The sequence below is a fragment of the Papaver somniferum genome, chromosome 6 (genome assembly GCF_003573695.1).
Source record: "Papaver somniferum cultivar HN1 chromosome 6, ASM357369v1, whole genome shotgun sequence".
NCBI lineage: Eukaryota > Viridiplantae > Streptophyta > Magnoliopsida > Ranunculales > Papaveraceae > Papaver > Papaver somniferum.
The window spans coordinates 69,582,311-69,604,370 of record NC_039363.1 but is presented as its reverse complement, the minus strand read 5'-3'; the positions used below and the strand labels follow the sequence as shown (position 1 = coordinate 69,604,370).

Sequence of the window (22,060 nt, the reverse complement as noted above, 5' to 3'; positions counted from 1 at the left end):
GAAGAATCTAGGACGTCTCTTTTTATCAAAATAGTTTCCCTTCGCAGTGCTAAAAACTATCTGCGGAAACTGTTTTTTATAAGTTTGAAAACAAGAAATCAGAAACACAAATCTCTTTGGGTTCTCTTGAAGTTCTTTGATAGACTTATAAAAACAGTTCCTTGGGTGTTTCTCAACACTAAAAGATTTAAGAGTTGTTGGAAAGAAACTCTTTCTTGGTGCCATGGTGAGCAAGACATTGTTCACCTCAACACAACTTGTTTGTGTTGAAAGTGCATCCTCACCAAGAAATGCCCTGCTATGTATACGGTGAGGGAAGCACAACAACTGGGGTGCACAAATTATATTCGGTAAGGCTATAGAATTCAATTGGACTTTTCTAAAAAGGTATTTCTATAAACTTGAGAAATTTTTATGTTTTTATTACTTGTTTGAGTACTTATAATGATCCATGTACCTTGATTATCGTTCATTTCTACCTAACTTGATCTGTGTTTAAGGTTCTTAAACGTTTAGGTTTGAAAATAGTAGTTCGGGATGTTTGGACTTCATGGTACACCTACCATGTATGCATAACATCTTTTAAAATCAAAATCCAGGGGTTTAAGTTCGCGGACTTAAAAATTCGTTTGCAAACCCGTATGCATACTTGACGACGATATTCGGTAAACTTGTTCTGGCCTTAACTTTTTTGTCCGAACTCGGAATGACCTCATTATTTTTACAGTCTCTTCCTCTTTGAATTCTCTTCAGAATGGAGGTGATAATTATTTAATTTGGATGAGTTAAGATTGGTATTTGTCTTGTCTCTTGTTTTTGAGTATTTTGCTCCGTTTCGTTGCACTTGTTCTACTTCTCTTGAAATTGGGCACTTGGATTCTTGGAGTACTACTCTTCTAAGCTAATTTGTAGATTTTACAAGAATGTTGTTGGTGAATCACAAAGAAGGAAGTTCAAGAATAGAAAGTAGTACGCGGTGCTATGGAATTCTTGAATGTTCACAATCATCCTTTGTGAACTATGGTGCATGGTTGTTATTGACTTTGTATGTTCTTCTTTTTTAAGAAAGTCTTTTTATACGCCTTTGGTAGCTATTATTGGTGTAAATCCATGCGAAAAAGATTGATTCTACCCTGTAAGGACAAATCATCTTGTAGGTGCATTACGAGTTTGTCTTGATGCCTAGGAAACTTCTTATGAGAATTTATTCTTATTCTTGAGAATGATTACTAGAGTTTGGAATAACAATTATTGTGATTACACATAGCTATGTCCAACGTTTTCATCTTCATGTTTTTAGGTTTATTGGTTTAAATTCTAAAAACTTCTTGGAGGATGATGTTTTGCACTATTAATCTTTATGATTTGTTATATTGCAATTTGTTATGGGATTGGTGTTTACGTCCGTGAACTATGTTTGTCCCATACTTTGTCAAAAGTAAAGTCGTTTATGGTCGGTATTCACGTACTGGTAAAAGAATGAATGGAATTTTTACAAATACAAAAGTTAAGCCTATATTGTCAATTATTTGATGGAAGATAGGTTAAAATCTTTTGTTTTCAAGGATTATGTCTATTAATATCGTTATGAAAATAGTGATGGGAAGATAGAATGAATCCTTGTGTATTCCGCAGTATTGATCATCCCTGATCCATATTTGATGTATTACTGTGAGGCTCCGTAATGTATCTTATGTTGAGCACTATACAACCAAGTTTTATTTTTTTAGCTTAGTTGGTGTTCCGTGAGGTATGCTATGTCGAGCATATTGAACTAAATTAATCATCTTGTTTGGTTATTTAGTTATTGCTCCGTAAGTTTTCTTATGTCGAGCAAAACAATTGACAATTAAATTGATTACTTTTGTGATTAGTTTGGTTGTGTATTCCAATTAGATTAATTATGGGTTCTCTTGTAATTAATCTTGTTGAGTATTTTCGTGTCTCCATAAGTTCTCTTATGTTGAGCACAATCAATTGAATTGATCACCTCTTGTGTTTAATTTGATTGCCTATTCCGATTAAATTAATCATGGGTTTACTTGTGATTAATTTGATTGAGTTTTTGGATATAGAAAATCATTCTTATGGTTTTTGGTGTCCAATAAAAGTCATTATTTTCTTTTGAAATTAAGGTCGCTCTTGTTGTTCTTTCGGGAATGACATCAAATGGGGGAGAGTTCTTTTGAACTTGTGCTTAATGGTCATATCTTGAGGGGTGTGCAGCTGTGGAATTTTAGAAGAGTTATCTTGTATCTTTAAACTCCTTGATGAATGCATTTACCTTCGGCTTTATGATTGCATCTAAATTAGTTGGTATGTAATTTTTTCCTTTTTTCATGAAATGTCTCTTTCGGAAATTTCATTATAATCCCGTTCTTGTACCTTTTCCAATTTTATTGACAAAAAGGGGAAGAAGTAATATGTAGTTCACACTACAAATACATATGGTTTTCGGATCATTGTGTAAGGGGGAGTGGTTTCCATGTGAGATGGAGTATTAACTAAGAGGGAGTGATACATATCACCATAGTATTATTGTTGAAGTTGTGATACAATTGGACTTTTACACTGTGTAATAATACTATGACATTGTATAACAATGATCGAGACCGATGCTTTCTCATTGTTATAGCTACAGATCTTCAACAACGGTGATGCTAAACTTACAACTTTTGGGATCATTGGAGTACTTGGAAGTGACGAAGATTTCGAGGAATGTTGAAGATTAGACATGTGGAATAGGATCTACTAAAGTTTCTTTATCTATTTTCTATTCCATATGTATTGATAGTTTTGTCACTAAAATTTACAAAGGGGGAGATTGTTAGAGCATTGCTCGGTCGAACTCGCATGCGTTGCTATCTCAAGCATGTTTGTCAATGTTAGTGATCAAAACTATAAGTCTTGATTTCTAGTCTACTATAGCTAAGTGTTTGACTAGGATAAAAAGTGTAGTTGAGCTCAAGGACTTCATGGAAATTCATCATACAAGAAGAAGAACTACTCAAGGAACCGGTGGAACTTCTCGATAAAAAGCTATATGAAGACTTGAACTTATATGTCACTCAAAAGTCTATCTACTCTATCTCCTACTTCTTGAGACAAAAAGTCGTATGCTATATATAGACTTAGATTATACACATTTGGAATTTCGAGCCGAGTATACCTCGCCTATCTATATTTTGAAATATGTGTTGGTAAGCGTTTCTCTTCGACCATGTTTATCTTTACCTAGTGACGTAAGTCATGATATGTTTCAATCACTTTGAAAATTGCTTTGATGAGAAATGGTGTAACTACTATTTAACGTCCTCTAAGAATGTTTCAATGGTTGGAATGAGAGTTTAGATTACATAACCAATGATAGACATAAGTACTTTTGTGGAAACACATATGTGCATAAGTCCAATCCCTTGAACCAAAGTTTGTGAACTTTGTTGATCAAATGAAACCGGAAGAATGGCTTGTTGCCAAGCCCGCGAACTGCCGAACTTCTCATCCCGAGAAATTCTGCGGGAGTTCACCATAACTAGTTCAAATGATTTCAAATGAACTAGTTAGAGAGTTGTTCAATTGCAAGGAAATCTCATGTACTACACAAGACACAATTGAAGCAAAGATGATTTGATTTACTTGAATCGGTTCATGAATTTTTATAGCCACGATTTGCAAACTGCATTCCTTAGTCTTTTTAAGTTTAAGTTCAGAAATCATCTTCATATATATAACCTTCTCAAGTTCGCATACTAGGTTCGCGGACTTAAGTTACCGGGCATAGTTTACAAACTCCAACAGAAATTCTCGGGTTTGAGAACTTCGGCAGTTCGTGGACTGAGTTCGCAGACTTGGCTCACGCCATTCTTCCGGTTCTCTTGATCAAAAAAGTTCGCAAACTTTGGTTCAAGGAATAATACTTATACATAAATGTGTTTCCACAATAATGCTTATGTCCACCATTGGTTATGTAATCTAAACTCTCATTTCAATCATTGAAACATTCTTAGAGGACGTTATATATAGTTTTTACACCATTTATCGTCAAAGCAATTTTCAAGATGATTGAAACATATCATGATTTTCGTCACTAGGTAAAGATAAACTTGATCGAAGCGAAAAGCTTACAAACACATATTTCGAGATATATATAGGCGAGGTATACTCGGATCGAAATACCAACTGTGTATAATCCAAGTCTATATATATAGCATACGACTTCTTGTCTTAAAGAGTAGGAGATAGAGTAGATAGACTTTTGAGTGACATATCAGTTCAAGTCTTCACATATCTTTTTATCGAGAAGTTCCACCGGTTCCTCGAGTAGTTTTTCTACTTGTATGATGAATCGCCGTGGAGTCCTTGAACTCAACTATACTTTCTATCATAGTCCGGGACTTAGCTATAATAGACTAGAAATCAAGGCTTATGGTTTTGGTCACTAATATTGACAAACATGCTTGAGATAGCAACGCATGTGAGTTCGACCGAGCAATGCTCTAACAATATCCCCCTTTGTCAATTTTAGTGACAAAACTATCAATACATATGGAATACAAAAAAGATAAAGAAACTTTAGTAGCTCCTATTCCACATGTCTAATCTTCAACATTCTTCGAAATCTTCGTCACTTCCAAGTAATCCAATTATCCCAAAGGTTGTAAGTTTAGCATCACCGTTGTTGAAGATCCGTAGCTATAACAATGAGAAAGCATCGGTCTCAATCATTGTTACACAGTGTCATAGTATTATTACACAGTGTCAAAGTCCAATTTTATCACAACTTCAACAATAATACTATGGTGATATGTACCACTCCCCCTTACACAATGATCCGAAAACCATATGTATTTGTACTGTGAACTACAAATTAATTCTCCCCCTTTTTGTCAATAAAATTGGCAAAGGTACCAAAATGGGATCATAATGAAATTTCCGAAAGAGACATTTCATGACTGAAAGAAAAAAATACATACCAACTAATTTAGATGCAATCATAAAGCCGAAGATAAATGCTTTCATCAAGGAGTTTAAAGATACAAGATAACTCCTCTAAAATTCCACAGCCGCGCACCCCTCGAGATATGACCATTAAGCACAAGTTCAAAAGAACTCTCCCCCATTTGATGTCATTCCCGAAAGAACAACAACGAGCGACCTTAATTTAAAAAGAAAAGAAGGATTTTTATTGGACACTAAAAACCATGAGAATGATTTTCTATATCCAAAAACTCAATCAAATTAATCACAAGTAAACCCATGACTAATTTAATCGGAATATGCAACCAAATTAAACACAAAAATTGATCAATTCAATTGATTGTGCTCAACATAAGAGAACTTACGGAGCTATGACTAAGTTAACCATAAGATAATGATTAGCTTAACCGTTCATATACCCAACACAAGAAAACCTTATGGAGTCACGAAAATACTCAACTAGATTAATTAAAAGAGAACCCATAATTAATCTAATTGGAATACACAACCAAACTAATTACAAAAGTAATCAATTTAATTGTCATTTGTTTTGCTCGAATAAGAATACTTACGGAGCAATAACTAAATAACCAAACAAGATGATTAATTTAGTTCAATATGCTCGACATAACATATCTCACGGAACAACAACTAAGATAAGAAAATCAACTTGGTTGTATAATGCTCAACATAAGATACATTACAGAGCCTCACAGTAATACATAAAATATGGATCCGGGATGATCAATACTGCGGAGTACACAAGGATTCATTCTATCTTCAATCACTATTTGCATAATGACAATTAATAGACATAATCCTTGAAAACAAAATATTATAACCTATCTTCCATCAAAGATTGACAATATAGGCTTAACTTTTGTATTTGTCAAAAGTCTATTCATTCTTTTACCAGTACGTGAATACCGAACACGAACGACTTTACTTTTGACAAAGTATGGGACAAACATAGTTCACGGACGTAAACACCAATATCCCATAACAAATTACAATATAACAAATCATAAAGATTAAATACTGCAAAACATCATCCTCCAAATATTTTTAGAATTTAAACCAATAAACCTGAAAAGAACAAGAAGATGAAAATAATATCTATGTGTAGTCACAATCATTGCTATTCAAAGCACTAGTTGTTCTTCCAACTAAACCAAAAAGAATACTAGGCAACAATGTCTTTGAGAAATTCCTTATCATTCCCGAACTCCTTGTCGTCAACAGCCATTGGAATGTTAGGTTCGTGGAGGAAGGAGTCAATACCAACGAATCGTCTTGGCTGATGATGTCGAACCAGGGCCTTCTGAATTTCCAAAGATCTTAAAATGCAATCCTTTATTTCACTAATCTCCTTTCTTACTTCCTTCAACTCATCAAGAACATCGGAAAACTTCTGAGAGTTAGAAGGGACTGCCCTTGGCTTTCTTGTATTCCTCCTCTTTCTTTTCAAGGAAGGAGTTACTGGATATTTCTGTTTTTCCTTGATTGATGGCTTAACAATCATATTGACATCATTTCCATCCAAAGACATGATGCTTAGAGAACAATTATAAACAACTGGTTTTTGTGAGTGGAATTCACAATCTCATCAAGCAGTCTTAAGATATAAAGGATATCAGAGAGGAAAAAGGAATGTAGGGTTCGCAACCTTTAAACAGGTTCGTGGACGCCCAACTCTAAACCCTATAAGAGTAGAATTGTCGATAATAACCCTTTATTTTATTTTGATAGACAAACAACTAAGAAAAGAAGAAGAAAAACTTTTCCTAAAGCCTGATTGGTACACAACCTTGTCTCTTTTGATCAGGCACATGAGACAAGATTTGCCAAACAACACAATCAATTTGTGTTGTGGTGAACAACAATCTGTCCACCATTTTCCTCTAGAGAGGAATCCTCAGACTTATGTCTATCAAAGAGATTTTACCATATCTACTTCTCTCATGTTCTTATTTTGTCTTTGGAAACCAACTTCTTAGACGAAGATAAAATCCTACATACCTCAGCAGTCTTCTGAGCAAGTTTAAGCTTCCTTGCCAATAGATTTGCTCTTCGTTGAAGTTTGTTGGCGTTCCTCACTTGATGTTTGTACTTGTAACATCTTGATAGTCCATGACCCTTCTGAGAACAAAACGAGCACGTCAAACTTGGATGGTATTCAGGCATCTGTGGTGTGAAAGCAGCCATACACATAGTAGATCATGAAACATTACAAACAGAGTTTCCAAAGGATGGGTCAATTGATTCTTCAAGCTTGATTGGATTCTCTTCTTCACCGAAACCATCAAGTTTGATATGTGTATTGCTACAATTATCAAAATCAATATTTTCACATAGAAGACCAACACTTGATTTCCTATCTTCATTAGAATCATAGATATCAGACATCTCATCAAGTGTTACAGCAAGACCTTTGTTCCCAGTGTATTTTCTATGATTTGGGCACTCATTTGCAAAATGACCAAAATCTTTACACTTAAAGCACTGTGGCATGTCCTCGTCATCAGCCTCGTCAGCATCCCTGTTTTCAGGAGGGACGCGATTGTGAGGTTTGTCTGACGACCTAGGTTTTTCTCTTGAAAACCGTTTACTTATCTTCAATAGAAGATCCCTAAACTGTATTGTGATCAAGGAGACTGATTTGTCAAGATCTTCATCCGAAAAATCACCCTCAGACTGATCATCCTTAGATACATAAACACTTTTACTTTTATAAAGTAACTTAGTGTTTTTCTATGCTTTAAAGGCAACATCCTTTCCGATTTTGGATGTATGCTCATGATCAAAGATATTTAGCTTTCCAACCAATGTATTTTTGGAAAGATTATCAAGGTTATTTCCCTCAACGATGGCATGCTTCTTAGACTCGTATCTAGATGGCAGCGATCTGAGATTTTTCATCACAATGTCCTTTTCAGGAATAGTCTTACCCAATGCAAAAGATGCATTAACAATTTCAGACACTTTGTGATTAAACTCATCAAATGTATCTCCATCTGCCATACGAAGGTTCCCCCAATCGGAATTAAGGTTTTGAAGCCTAGCTTCCTTTTCACTGGAGTTACCTTCAAATACGGTTTCTAAGATATCCCAAGCATCTTTAGACCTAGTGCAATTTGACACATGGTGCTGAAGATTTGGGGTAATGGCATTCAAACCTTCGGAATTTTGCTTTGCAGCAAGTATCTCTGCAGGATTATATTCACCAATATTCTTGGGAACGTTTATATCTCCAACTGCCACAACCGGAGCATCATATCCATTAACAACATATACCCATGATTGAAAATCACGCGCTTGAAGAAAAGCTCGCATGTCAATTTTCCACCATAAGTAATTAGAGCCGTCAAAGACTGGTGGTACGTTAAAAGAGATAGCACCTCTGTCCATAAAGTCAGATCGCTCCAAACACAGACTTGTAAGGTCTTGAACGTGTTTACCTGCTCTGATACCAATTAAAAAAACGGGGGTCTAACAACACCACCCAATATTTCGCTTAGCAATATGTATGGAAAAACTCGAATATACTTTTAAGAGAATCAACAAGACTCAATCAATTAAAAGTATATCAACGAGTTTATATCCCTCTCTTGATTTGATTTACTCAAGCAGAAACTGCGAGTTCTAACCAAATGCAAGGAATAACTTGGATGGTACCAAAGACCAATATCCAAGGATCAATCAATGACAATCAACAACCAAAGATTGGATTACTCTAATTGATGATTTAACGCACAACATGTATTATTTCAATTATAAAGATAAAACAATATAATGCGGAAATTGAAATAATACAGACACCAGAAATTTTGCTAATGAGGAAACCGCAAATGCAGAAAAACCCCGGGACCTAGTCCAGATTGAACACACACTGTATTAAGACGCTACAGACACTAGCCTACTCCAAGCTAACTTCAGACTGGACTGTAGTTGAACCCCAATCAATCTCCCACTGATCCAAGGTACAGTTATACTCCCTACGCCTATGATCCCAGCAGGATATTGCGCACTTGATTCCCTTAGCTCATCTCACCCACAACTAAGAGTTGCTAAGACCCAAAATCGCAGGCTTTGACAATAAACAAATCTGCCTCCCACAGACAAGTATATCAAAGGATCAATCTGTCTCCCACAGATAAACCTAAAGGTTTTGTTCCGTCTTTTGATAATAATCAAGGTGAACAGGAACCAATTGATAATCCGGTTTTATATTCCCGAAGAACAACCTAGAGTTATCAATCACCTCAGAACAATCTTAATCGTATGGTAGCGAAACAAGATGTTGCGGAATCACAAACAATGATACGAAGATGTTTGTGATTACTTTTTATATCTTTCCTATCGGAGATATCAATCTGATTGTTCTCGTACGATAGAAGATGCAAGATCAGATCACACAACTATGATAAAAGTAGTATCAGTCTGGCTTCACAATCCCAATGAAGTCTTTATGTCGTTAACCTGGTTTTAGAAGAAAAAAACCAAAGGTTAAAGGAGAATCGACTCTAGCACGCAAACTAGTATCACACGTAAGGTGTTTGGATTAGTTTTGCACAATACTAGATGTCCCATTTATATAGTCTTTCAAATCAGGGTTTGCAATTAGGTTACCTTGGTAACAAAGCAATCAATATCTACCGTTAGATGAAAACCTGATTTAGATTCAAGCTAATATTTCTCAACCGTTAGATCGAAAACTTAGCTTGTTATACACACTTGACAATGCACGCTTATAGGTTTGTTAACCGTACCCAAACGTATGCACTTGTTGGTTCAACAATAGTTAACCAAAAGGTTAGCCATATGAGCATTTCATATCAACCATGTTCTTCTTCAGCATAACTAGTTCAAATAACTTCAAAATGAACTAGTTAGATAGTATTCAATTTCAATAAAATCTCATGTACTACACAAGACACAATTGAAGCAAAGATGATTTGATTCACTTGAATCGGTTCATGAAATTTTATAGCCACGGTTTGCAAACTGCATTCCTTAGTCTTTTTAAGTTTACTTTCAGAAATCATCTTCATATATATAACCTTCTCAAGTTCGCAGACTAGGTTCGCGAACTTAAGTTACCAGGCAGAGTTTACAAACTCCAACAGAAATTCTCGAGTTTGAGAACTTGCCGGCTCGCGGAACGAGTTCGCGGACGTAGCTTCATGCAAGTAGTTTGTCAACTCCAGCAGAAATTCTCGGGTTTGAGAACTTCGGCAGTTCGCGGACTGAGTTCGTGGACTTGGCTCACGCCATTCTTCCGGTTCTCTTGATCAACAAAGTTCACAAACTTTGGTTCAAGGAATAGGACTTATACATATATGTGTTTCCACAACAATGCTTATGTCCACCATTGGTTATGTAATCTAAACTCTCGTTTCAATCATTGAAACATTCTTAGAGGACGTTATACAGTTGTTACACCATTTCTCGTCAAAGCAATTTTCAAGATGATTGAAACATATCATGACTTTTGTCACTAGGTAAAGATAAACTTGATCGAAGCGAAAAGCTTACTAACACATATTTCAAGATATAGATAGGCGATGTATACTCGGCTCTAAATATTAACTGTGTGTAATCCAAGTCTATATATATAGCATACGACTTCTTGTCTCAAAGAGTAGGAGGTAGAGTAGATAGACTTTTGAGTGACAGATAAGTTCAAGTCTTCACATACCTTTTTGTCGAGAAGTTCCACCGGTTTCTTGAGTAGTTCTTCTACTTGTATGATGAATCGCCATGAAGTCCTTGAGTTCAACTACACTTTTTATCCTAGTCTGAGACTTAGCTATAATAGACTAGAAATCAAGAGTTAAAGTTTTGATCACTATTATTGACAAACATGCTTGAGATAGCAATGCATGCGAGTTCGACCGAGCAATGCTCTAACAAAATGAATCGTTTCTTATGGTTTGATGAAGGAGAAAAAAGAATCTTGTTTGGGAATATTGCTCATGGATAACTTGAAATAACAAGGGTACCAATTACACCACATTCTTTTCGATATCAACCTATATGATCGATGTCTTACTTGACCTAATATTAACAGATACTGTCAAGAAGATAACAATCACAAGGTATACACTTGGTATATAGTGCAAGTCCGGAACCAAACCTAACTATAGGGATCAACCCAAGTGTTTTGATTAACATACAAGTACAATTACTTTACTATAAATAATTATTATAATGTGGAAAGTAAAGTAAAAGCATACAACAAGATTTTTTGACGAGGAAACCACAAATGCAGAAGAACCATGGGACCTAATCCAGTTTTGAATACTCTCAGAATTAAGCAACTATACAAAGACCACTACCAACTTCGTATAGTTGAGACCAAGTAATCTACCTCTAGTACCTAGTTTCCTCAGTATCCCTGCGCCTACAACCAATTTGGCCAACGCACAGCTGTGAAGACGTCAAGCACTCAACTCCTTTGGATCATCTTCCGAAAAAGTAAAGGACTAATATGTTTTCGGTAACCACTCTATTAATATTAAGAAGTTCATTAGAGATTATTATTGACTTAATCAAAGGTTTTTCCATTTAATCTAATGGGTTAGATCAACCAAGATCTAGATTATCAAGATAACCATATCTAGGTTTACAAACTATCAAATTTGGATACTGAAGAACACCACCAAATGATAGTTTGCCGATGTACTACGAAAAGCAATCAATTGTATATCACAGATAAACAACGCTTAGTCGCATCCCACCCGATCAAGTGTGTCCACGAAGTAAATCACAAAGATCATAAATCAATAAGAAATCTTCTTGTCATCAAATCTTCAATGTCTTCAAAGTAACTACACAAACAAACTTGATTCCCTTGTGATTGATTACATGCAGAGTGCAGTTTGTTAACAATAAATGATCACAAGCCTATTGTAAGACTTAAAAAAGATCTGAACTACCATTAATCCTTGATCTAGTTTGAGTAACCTTATATCAGATGATAAGTTTCAGAATAAACAAACTAGGTGCAATCAAGGTTTAACAACCGTTAGTCAATCAAATCGATAATCGATAACTAAAACAACAAGCAAATTATAGTTTCCCACTGACGGTACTATCTAGATGCTTATTGATCCCACACAAGTCTTTAAACTAGTGAAAGTAAGAGAGTTCTCTTAATTAGGTTACTCTCATCCCAATATAGTATTACAAGTAATACTGCTAGTCGGCCGCAGAAGTGACTACAAAATGAAGTGCCTACCTCAGGATAAATTTATAAGAAGAACAAACTTCACTATATATATACCAAGGTTGTTTGAACACCAAGGAATTTCCATAATCGAAAATATCTAAAGATTTGCAATATATTCCCATTTTCGATTTTTTTCTAATTCCAACCAGTATCCAACTATAATACCGAAATCCCTCTTGGATGATAACTCAATATTAGCTGATATACAAGTATACTTTACTAATATATATTCCAGAGATACATTTTACTTGCTGGAAAAATAAAATACATACATTCAAAAATCATAATATAAGATTCTCAAACATTTTGGTTTGGGATCTCACCTTGAATATCAAGGAATATCTTTCAACAATAAAAACATGTTCAAATTACTCACAATTCCGACATCTTGAGATTTCTTATTTTTTCAAATCCAACTTCCAAAATCACACAAACCCTAAAGTATACGTGATATCGGAAATCGGTTTTGCCATGGGGATCGGTCCCACTATAAATCTCCAATAGGTAGGTATCGGTTCTGCTAGAGATCACCTATATATCGGGATCAGTTCTGCTAGAGGACCCAAAAGGGATGGGTCATGCTATAGATCCCCTATAGGAACAGGATCACCAATCGAATTGATTTCTTTCAACTACGATTTTTTTTTGTATATCTTCTTCCTTAAACTCATGTAATCAAACATAGTTTTCTAAGCATGAAATCAATCCTAAGTTCAATACACAATCTAGTAACAAGTTACAAAGATAGTTTATGTCGCAATTACGAAGTTCAAAAGATAAGCGTTATACTTCGTAATTCGATATAATAAGTTATGAAATAACTTGTATATTCTTCCTTGACACTTTGATTATAATAAGATGATTAATTATTAATACTAGAGTTTCATATATATAACTTCGCATGTTATATTTTCAATCTAAATGACTTGAACGAAGATAGAAATCGAAACAAGACAAGTCTTGTATTACTAACCTCAAGTAGAGGGATGATGTTTTTGTTGATGTCGATACGTCTTCAAATCCTTAAGGTCTTCAAAGTAATACTTGTACGTCTCAACATTTCTAGACTTCCTAATCTCACCTAACGAATTTGACTTTAGTAATATAATCAAGCGACTTTGATTTTTGAAACTAAAATGTGACAACCAACCTTGACATACCAGCGCTTGGAGGGTTCAATCGAGCAATGCTCTAGCAATTACCCTTTTGTCAATTTTAGTGACAAAGCTCTAATACATATGGATAAACACGAAGTAAAAGATAAGTATATTATATTACATAACCATATCCTAACTCATTCTTCATACGCTTGATTTCAAGTTTCAACAACACAATAACCTACACATATTCAAAAATAAATGCCATTGTTGAAGCATTTGAATAAAAAATGTATTCAATCCGAACATATTTGTTATTTTGTAGTATGAAATACTACACAACATGATGCATCATAGTATGTTTCTCCCCCTTAGATATATACTTTTCGGTGCATATATCCTTTCTCAATGATTATAAGTCACCATATACTCCATATATTCCTCCCCCTTTTTATCACAAAAATGATAAAGAAACGAAAAAAAATACGTAAGCAAATTGAAAGGATTTTCCAAGTTCATAAGAACTCGATACAGCATGTAAGAGTCAAGATCAAAGGTTTACCACACCATTTTAGATAAGCATCACTAAAATCAAAACCACCAAAGTGATTTTTTTTAGCCTCTTATCACGGAAACAATTACCGGAAGAAATTTTCCCTTTGATTTGATAAGTCGAACTAAGATCAAAATTAACTTAGTTACTTATCAGGATCCAATTATTCACAAACAACTATACCTCATTTAGAAAAGAAAAAACCAGGTTAAATAACTAGTTTTATTATCAAAAGCCGATTTAACTTAAATAATCTTACCTTATTTTATAAGATTAAACTAAGATCATAATTAACTTAGTTTTTCTTAGTCTTTTGCTTAAGGAAATAGACTCTCGAAACTTGTTTTATAGTAGTTGAAAGGAATCAATAGGATTGGTGGTCCGAATCCTATTGAGGATCTATAGCAGGATCGATCCTTGCCTTGGGGATCTACAGAAGGAGTGGTCCCTATTGAGGATCTCTTACATTTTTTGGTTATGGAAATTCCGTTGGTGTCCAAACTACCTTGGTCTGTAAATAGTGAAGTTTGTTCTTCTTACAAACTTATCCTGACACATGCACTTCATTTTGTACTCACTGTGTAGCCGAATAATGATAATACTTGTAATGCTATATTGGAGAGGAAAGTAACCTAATTATGCGAAATATCTTACGTCTGCTAGTTTAAAGACTTCTATGGGATCAAGAAGCGTCTAGCTTGTACCGTTAGAGGGAAATTATAATTTGCATTGTTTTTAGTTTTCGACTATTGATTTGATTGACTAAAGGTGGTTAAACCTTGATTACACTTAGTTTGATTATTCTTGAGAGCCTTCTCTTCTGAGATAAGGTCACTGAAACAAGATCAAGTATTGACGGTAGTTCAGTTCTGTCTTTAAATCTGACGATAGACTTGTGATCATCCATTATTAACAGACTTCGTTCTGTGAGTGATCTATCATAAGTGGAATCGAGTTTTTTTGTGCAGGTACTTTGAAGACATTGAAGATTTGAAGGTAAGAAGATTTCTTATTGGTTTCTTATCTTTGTGATTTACTTCATGTATACACTTGATCGTCTGGGATCCGACTTAGCTTTGCTTATCTTTTGATAGACAACTTATTTCTAGTCGTATAGATCGGAAATATATCATTTTATGGTGTTCTTATGGATCCAAATATGATAGTTTCTAAACATATATATGATTATCTTGATAATTTAGATCTTGGTTGATTTAAACCAAATAAAAGAGTTTATATTATTTAAACGAAAGAACCTTTGTTTGACTCAACTAAATCTCTAATTTACTTTTTGAGACATATAGAGCAGTTATCGAAAAACATATTGGTCTTTTACTATTTCGAAATACGATCTAAAGGAGTCAAGTGCAAGAAGTCTTCACGACTGGTGAAGCAACTTAAGATAGTGGATTTTATCTTAGGAATCACATGCATTGGCCAGATTGGTTGAAGGCGCAGGGATACTTAGGAAACTAGGTAACTAGGGTTAGTTTACTTGGTCTCACCTATATGAAGTTGGTAGTAGTCTTTGTATAGCGGATTCATTCTAAGAGTATTCAAAGCTGGATTAGGTCCCGAGGTTTTTCTACATTTGCGGTTTCCTCATTAACAAAGTATTGTTGTGTGCTTTTAATTTACTTTCCGCATTATAATTATTATTATAGTTATAATAAAGTAATTACACTTGTACGTTAATCAAAATACTTGGGTTGATCCTTATAGTTAGGTTTGGTTTCGATACTTATTCTATATAGCAAGTGTATACTTTGTGTTTGCTATCTTCTTGATAGTCTCTGTCTATATTAGATCACGCAAGTTATCTGTCATATAGGTTGATATCGAAAAGATTGTGGTGTACTAGGTTTGAATCAATTTTCTTGTTGTTTTATTAGCTTGTATCTATTTATCCCGTTTGGGATTGATTTATCATGCCCTTCTGGATTTTGATATTATTTAGTCAGTTAACACTATTTAGTTCAAATTTTTAATTTGGATTTCTATCTTCTTTTTTAGGGTTCTTTTCAGTTTATTTTTTTTTCCTTCTGATTGAATTGTTTTTAATATTTTTCTTTGATTTGTTGATAAAAGTGACATTTCTCAGATTTGGGTTGGGTTTTTATCAAGGTTTTGTTGAAGTTCCTTCTGATTTTTCTTGTAAATCCTTGTTTGATTTTTCAACTCATAAGAAAATGCATCTATTTATCATCATAAATGACACCATCATCAACCAAGTTTTGGAGAACAACAATATCAAAGACTACCTCAACTGCATCTCCCACATCAACAACAAAATATCTCAAGTCTCCCCCTTTCCCGATTCAGAATCCTCCCGAAACTAGACCTTTTAAGTCATAGACTCCAACAACTACTATGACACCGAAGACACCAGCATCAACAAGTTCCAAAATACTGATTTATATGAAGATGCAAACCGAGCCAGACCTATTCCACTGCATGATAACCGATTTAGGTTATTCATGTTACTTATGTTACTTCAACTGTTATCTTTGTTACCTGTGTTATTGCTACTTTGACCAAATCATTAATAAATTGTTAGATCTATGGATCCTTTTAAGCTTTTATCGTCTGTACTATGATCTTGAAACAAAACCCTTGTAAAGTGGTTAGATCTTTCGATCCTAGAATTTTTACTGTCAGTAGAATTGTTATGTGGTTTAGATACGTTTCTTTTGATCCAAACCAGGCCATTTGAACTTGTCATGTTACTTTGGAGTTAGATTGGCATGGTTAGGTTTGTTTTTCAGATTATATCATGTGACTATGATGCTAGGTTATTTAGTTGTGCATGTTGGCTATTCGAAATTTCTACAACGGTAGGAAATTCTTGAGTCAGTCATGTAACCGATCCCAATACCGAATCAGAGAATTACTATCAATATATTTTAGGCATGCCTCTTTTCTAGAAGAAAAAGAGGGTTACTGTTTTTTTACGAGGGACATGGCTGGAATGTATCTGATACTTCTCAACAAAATTAGAAAATTATGTACGATTTTCAGACCTATTAGAAGATTCCCGCCATGTTAATAACCACAGTCAATTTAAAAAAATTTGGTGGAAACTTACTCGATTAATTGATTAAATATTTGATACAATGTGCTTCCATGGAATCAAAAGAAATCTTAAACGAGGTTTTAACTTTACCACGTGGATCAAAAATTTGATTTTGATGTTCATATTATCACTTAGTTTTAATCCAATATTTTCAATGTAACATATTATTATTATTAAAATAATTTTTTTGAACAATGCAAACTCAATTAACTACCATTTTAGTAGTATAGTAAAATCGATTAGTGTTACATATCTGCATTGAAATTATTTGATACACTAATCACGTCTAACAAGTGAGCACACTGGGTTGTTCCTTATTGAAGAATATATGCGTTTTACATTGGGATTGACACTAAAAATGATTTCCATTACCAAATTCAGGGCTGAGCAGTGATAAAATACTAAAAATTTGGTCTCATTCGTATCCAATATGCGTAAGTGTCAGATTTTAGATGCCCATTTGCATCCAATATGTATCAGGTACATTTGCCATCCGTGGATGGGCTGATTGGATATTGGTGAATTGATTTTTTTTTTATCCTCTATAAAAACATTGTTTAGTCAACATTAATAAGTTTATAATAACCTTTTGTATTAAAATTGTGAATGTTTAAAATTTAAAAACTCAAATTGATATGAAATGGTTATCACGTGTACAATAAGCTGTTAATTGTATTATCAAATTCTTGAAATATGTTAAGATTTTAGTTTTCACAAGAAGCTTGAGTAATGATCATAATAGTTATGATGTACTCGTTGCTCCTTAATCAAGTGAAACTTATAATGTTGAGAAGACTGAAAAGTTGATCATGTACCAATTAATCCTTGCTGAAACAATTAAGTTTGGTCACTGCATTTATCTTTTATTTTTTTTAGTTCGTATTTCTAATGAGAATATTTATTACTTGTACGGGTTTAGGTGGAAGGAACAAAAATGAACATTCCTCGCATTAGGAATTTCAGTACTTTGTAATGTTTTTGAACTAATTATGAATGTTGTTTAGTTGATGTATTGAATATTAGTTATATTAAATTTTGGGTTTGCGAAGAAGGAAATACAGAGTTAATTATTTCTTTGTTAATGTTTTTCTAAATCCAGTTTAAATTTCAGTAATTAAAAATTGCCGAACTAGTAATCAAGTTTTGAATATTAGGTTGTATTTCTTCGAGTTTTATATATGATGATTGTAACGTAGATTGGAAACCAATTTGATCTCAATTTTTTCTCCATTAGGATGAGTACGTCTAATGGTCATTATATTTAACCTTCAACTTACCCTCCATGTCAGCTCGAATGGGATACCATTTTTAGTGTACCGTAAATATAAATGCTTAGTGATAAATGTTTCAGCATCATATTCACGCGTCGATCTCCAACCATGGGTCGTTTTTTCCTTAATCTCAATGGCTATAAATGATTTGCGCCGCGAAACCATTTCATGTAACTTCGAAACTAAAGCATTAAGCATTCTAGACTTGATTTAAGCTAATGTTCAAGCAACCCGATCCACAACTTGAACCAAGAAAAATCACGAGAAAATGCTATATTTTTGAAGGTTGAATCTTGAAGTCGAATGACAATTAGACTCGGTCTTAGGCTTGAGTTTGGTGGAGAAAAAAATAAAAGGTAGAGCGAATCATGTATCCTAATGGATTTTAACTTGTCTATCCATGTCTAATATAATCCGCCTATCAAACCCATCCACGGTACCAAGAACCGGATTTGACGGCCATACATCAGAACCCAAGTCGGGTCGAGTGGATCCAACAGATTTGGGTGCAAAATTTTGCACAATGTTTTAACACCGTCAAGCCGAAAAAACTACTGGGTCAGGATCAACGGGTTCAACCAGTGATTTGACCGGTTTTCTGGGTTAAAAATACAAGTTAGACTAATCTTATCTTATACCGTGTGTGGGAAGTGGCAGATGGAGTACTATTTGTGAACGTGATGGTAGTAGTTAGCATATTTCAAAAAATAATGCAAGGATGTAAAAAAAAAAGTTAACATTTCCCTTACCCCATTAACCTACATCTTATCTTCTACTAATAACTATTTCTCATTCTCCCCCTTTCTCTGTTGAAAGAACCTAACACAGAGAAGAAGACTTATTCCGTTCCTTTTTCACTTACTGAATATCGTCTACGTATTGCTTTCAAGGTTGAGTTTAATTGCATGTATTCATTTTTTATTTCCAAATTGATAAACAAATGGTGATGTATAATTTTTTTCTTAAAAATAGATTTGTTGTATAACTGATCTGATTCTTTATAGAACAATTCATATATCAATTATCATAAAAAGGTTCAAGCAAAGTATAAATCATAACAACAATTTTGGAATGAAGAAAATTTTTGATTTAGGGGAACTGATAAAAAGATTAGGATAAACTCGTCTGAAAGTTTGATAGGAAAGTAACTGAGTGAACCAGATAAAACTCAACTGGGTCATCTGGATCACCGATTGGACCACCCGGCTCACCGTTTTTTAAATATTAGTGGGTCATAGTTGAACCAGCCTAGTTTTTACTGGTTCAATGATTTACCGATCCAACCAGTCGGTCCGGTCCGGTTCTTAAAACACTTATTTTGCATGACGGTTAGCTTTATCGATTCGACAAGGGTCCCACGGTACTTTCACAAACCGCTATGTTTGTCGGTTTGGTTCGGTTTTGTTTCTTTCTGTATTAGCGGTTTAAAAAAGTGCGAGTTAGATCGCGGGAACATGGGGTGATCTCATTACTATTAGCGAGGGAAAAATCGACAAGGTCTTCTCGTCACAAGTGATAAATAACGAAGATCCGAGTAAGGAGAAGACGCTTTCAGAAACTTTCTATGGTTTATTTCTCGTTGGTAAATCTTCTCATTTTTTTTTTCTAAATCTCTTCTAAGGTTTTTTTGGTATGTTTATTAGGAGTTATTTGATACATGAGTTTTAGCATAAATCGGGGAAATTGATGTGTTAGATTAATTAGATTAATAGAATTTCTTGCTCAACTTGTACGTTTTTTGAGTATTAGGGTATCAATCAGAACACCAGTTCTGATAGTTACTATCATGATACCAATCTAACCTACTAATTTTAAAGTCTCATCGTTGAATTTCGTCCACTTGGCTAAAAATTATGGTTCAAGGGGCTTGAGATTATTGTCAGAAACGATTGAAATCATCAATTTACGGTGTTGACGTTGTTTATTGCTGGATTTTGTCTTTTGTATCTTTAGTGATTTACTCTTTTTTTTTGTCAATATGTGCATTCAATTCGGTGGCTATCAGTGGATAGCTAAATTCCGTAAATCTACAGAGAATCACCATTACTTTCGTTTACCATTACTCTTCAATTCGCCCTACTTTTGAGCTGTTCTTACTGATGCAAATTTTTTCATGGTTAACAAGAACATACTACTTGAGATCCCAATCTCTTACTAGGAGTAATACTTTTCATGGGCTTTAGTTTCAGTATCTCGACATCTAGTTGGTTTTTAATTTAAGCGTCCATGTTATCAGGAAATTATATGGACCTCCTGGTAAAACTCTTCTTTTATTAGAATGGAGTGTGAATCATCTGATTACTTTATGTTACAGAGTTTTCTTTTTTATGCTTGGTTCTTGTTGATTGATCGGGATTTTTATTAAGAAGTTGAGCCATATCTTTTTTGTCTTAGCTGAAAAGTAAACATGGCATTGAAATACAAGCATATAGTTCATTTGTATATACACTGAACGGTTATTTTTCATAGCAGGTAAACAATCTGCTTACATAGTTACATGTTCCACTGGGAGCTTCCCGATAGAAGAATCATAGGTTGAAGTTTGTGTGGTGATCAAGTGATCATGGTTCAGTCGATTGAAGTCAGGGGTGGCAAAGGCTCCATTAAAGTGGGGACAAGCGGGACTATCAGTGCCCTGATGACTAGGGAATTGGAGTCCATCAAGTGCAGATCACAGGCCACAACATCCTCTGGTAGGAAACCTCCGACAAACGGTGGTGGAGTTGCGAAAATGGTACAACCAAGAGGAGCATCAAATGAGGTGATAGGTAGTAGAAGCGTTGGTGGAAGATTTCGCAGCAGTAATCGTAACAAACATCTCGAACATATCCAGAAAACAAGACACAACATTCTGAAGAATAACCATCGGATCCCGATGCTTGGCTCTGAGAATATTGCTTTAGAGGGGACTCCTAACAGAGAGAAAGTTAGTACTAGAAAAGTATCTTACATTGTTGAGATAGTAGACGTAAAATGCGGGAACCCAGATAGATGGTCAAATCCTATAAAGAGCCGGTTCAAGAAACTTGGTTTCTCAAAGCTCTCCCAGAGTATTGCGTAGTTTAACCCTGCAACTTCTTCGAATCAGTTCTCAAGTTCCTGTAACTTACCCCATGAATCCTATTCAGTCGGTTGGTTTCAACAACTTCCACCACAGAACAGATACTTGGTATGAATCTGCCACCATCTTTCTTCTTCTTCCTCTTCTGCGTCATACTTCCAGACCCAAATTTGGCTTTACAACTACCACTGCACGAATTAGTCTGTGGTTGGGATCCCTGAGAGTTTTTGCAGGGTGAATCAAGCTTGGAGAAATACTCGATCTCCTGCAGGACAAGGGCACCAACAGTGCCTCTGGTGCCTACCTTAACAGGAGTTGTAGAAGACATTTTCTCTGAGACACAGGTAGTTGTGGTGCAAGCTTTATAGATCATTATGTTTTCCACTGTCTGGTTGGGGTGATTTTGGAGGCTTGTGAATTGAAGAAGAGTGGTTGTTTGGGGCCTTGTCTACGTCTGATTTTGGAGTATTCTTTTGAGTTTGGAGCATTTGTGGGTAAGGTCTCTCTTTTATACACATTAGTTTACACGTCAAATTTCTTTACCGTATTAAGATGCTTTAACTGAAGTGGACAGCATGGGTTTTAGCATAGTTATTGTGAAGGATTGGATGGTGATTAGGTCACAGTTCTCTTGTGTTTGTAATCAAAGCATGTGTAAAGCAGTCAAAATCTTCTTTTGAACCCTGATTTTTGTGTTTCTTTCATCATTTTGTTAGGTTTTTATGATTGGTTGTGCTTTTGTAATCGTAAACGCAGGTTAAACGAGTGCTAACAATAGTGAAATTGAAGATTGTATA

At 34.7% G+C, this 22,060-nt stretch overlaps 1 protein-coding gene across 1 annotated transcript; it reads left to right on the top strand.

Annotated features, from left to right (window-relative positions):
* The first annotated feature begins 19,644 nt into the window (after positions 1 to 19,644).
* LOC113287897 lies at positions 19,645 to 22,060 on the top strand. The gene is made up of 2 exons (XM_026536771.1): positions 19,645 to 19,784; positions 20,675 to 22,060. Exon 2 carries the CDS (start codon positions 20,766 to 20,768, stop codon positions 21,261 to 21,263), a length of 498 nt encoding a protein of 165 aa, XP_026392556.1. The 5' UTR covers positions 19,645 to 19,784; positions 20,675 to 20,765; the 3' UTR covers positions 21,264 to 22,060.

What these genes read in the sequence shown, in the direction of transcription:
- LOC113287897 (XM_026536771.1), top strand. Translation starts at nt 20,766, where the DNA reads ATGGTTCAGTCGATTGAAGTCAGGGGTGGCAAAGGCTCCATTAAAGTG.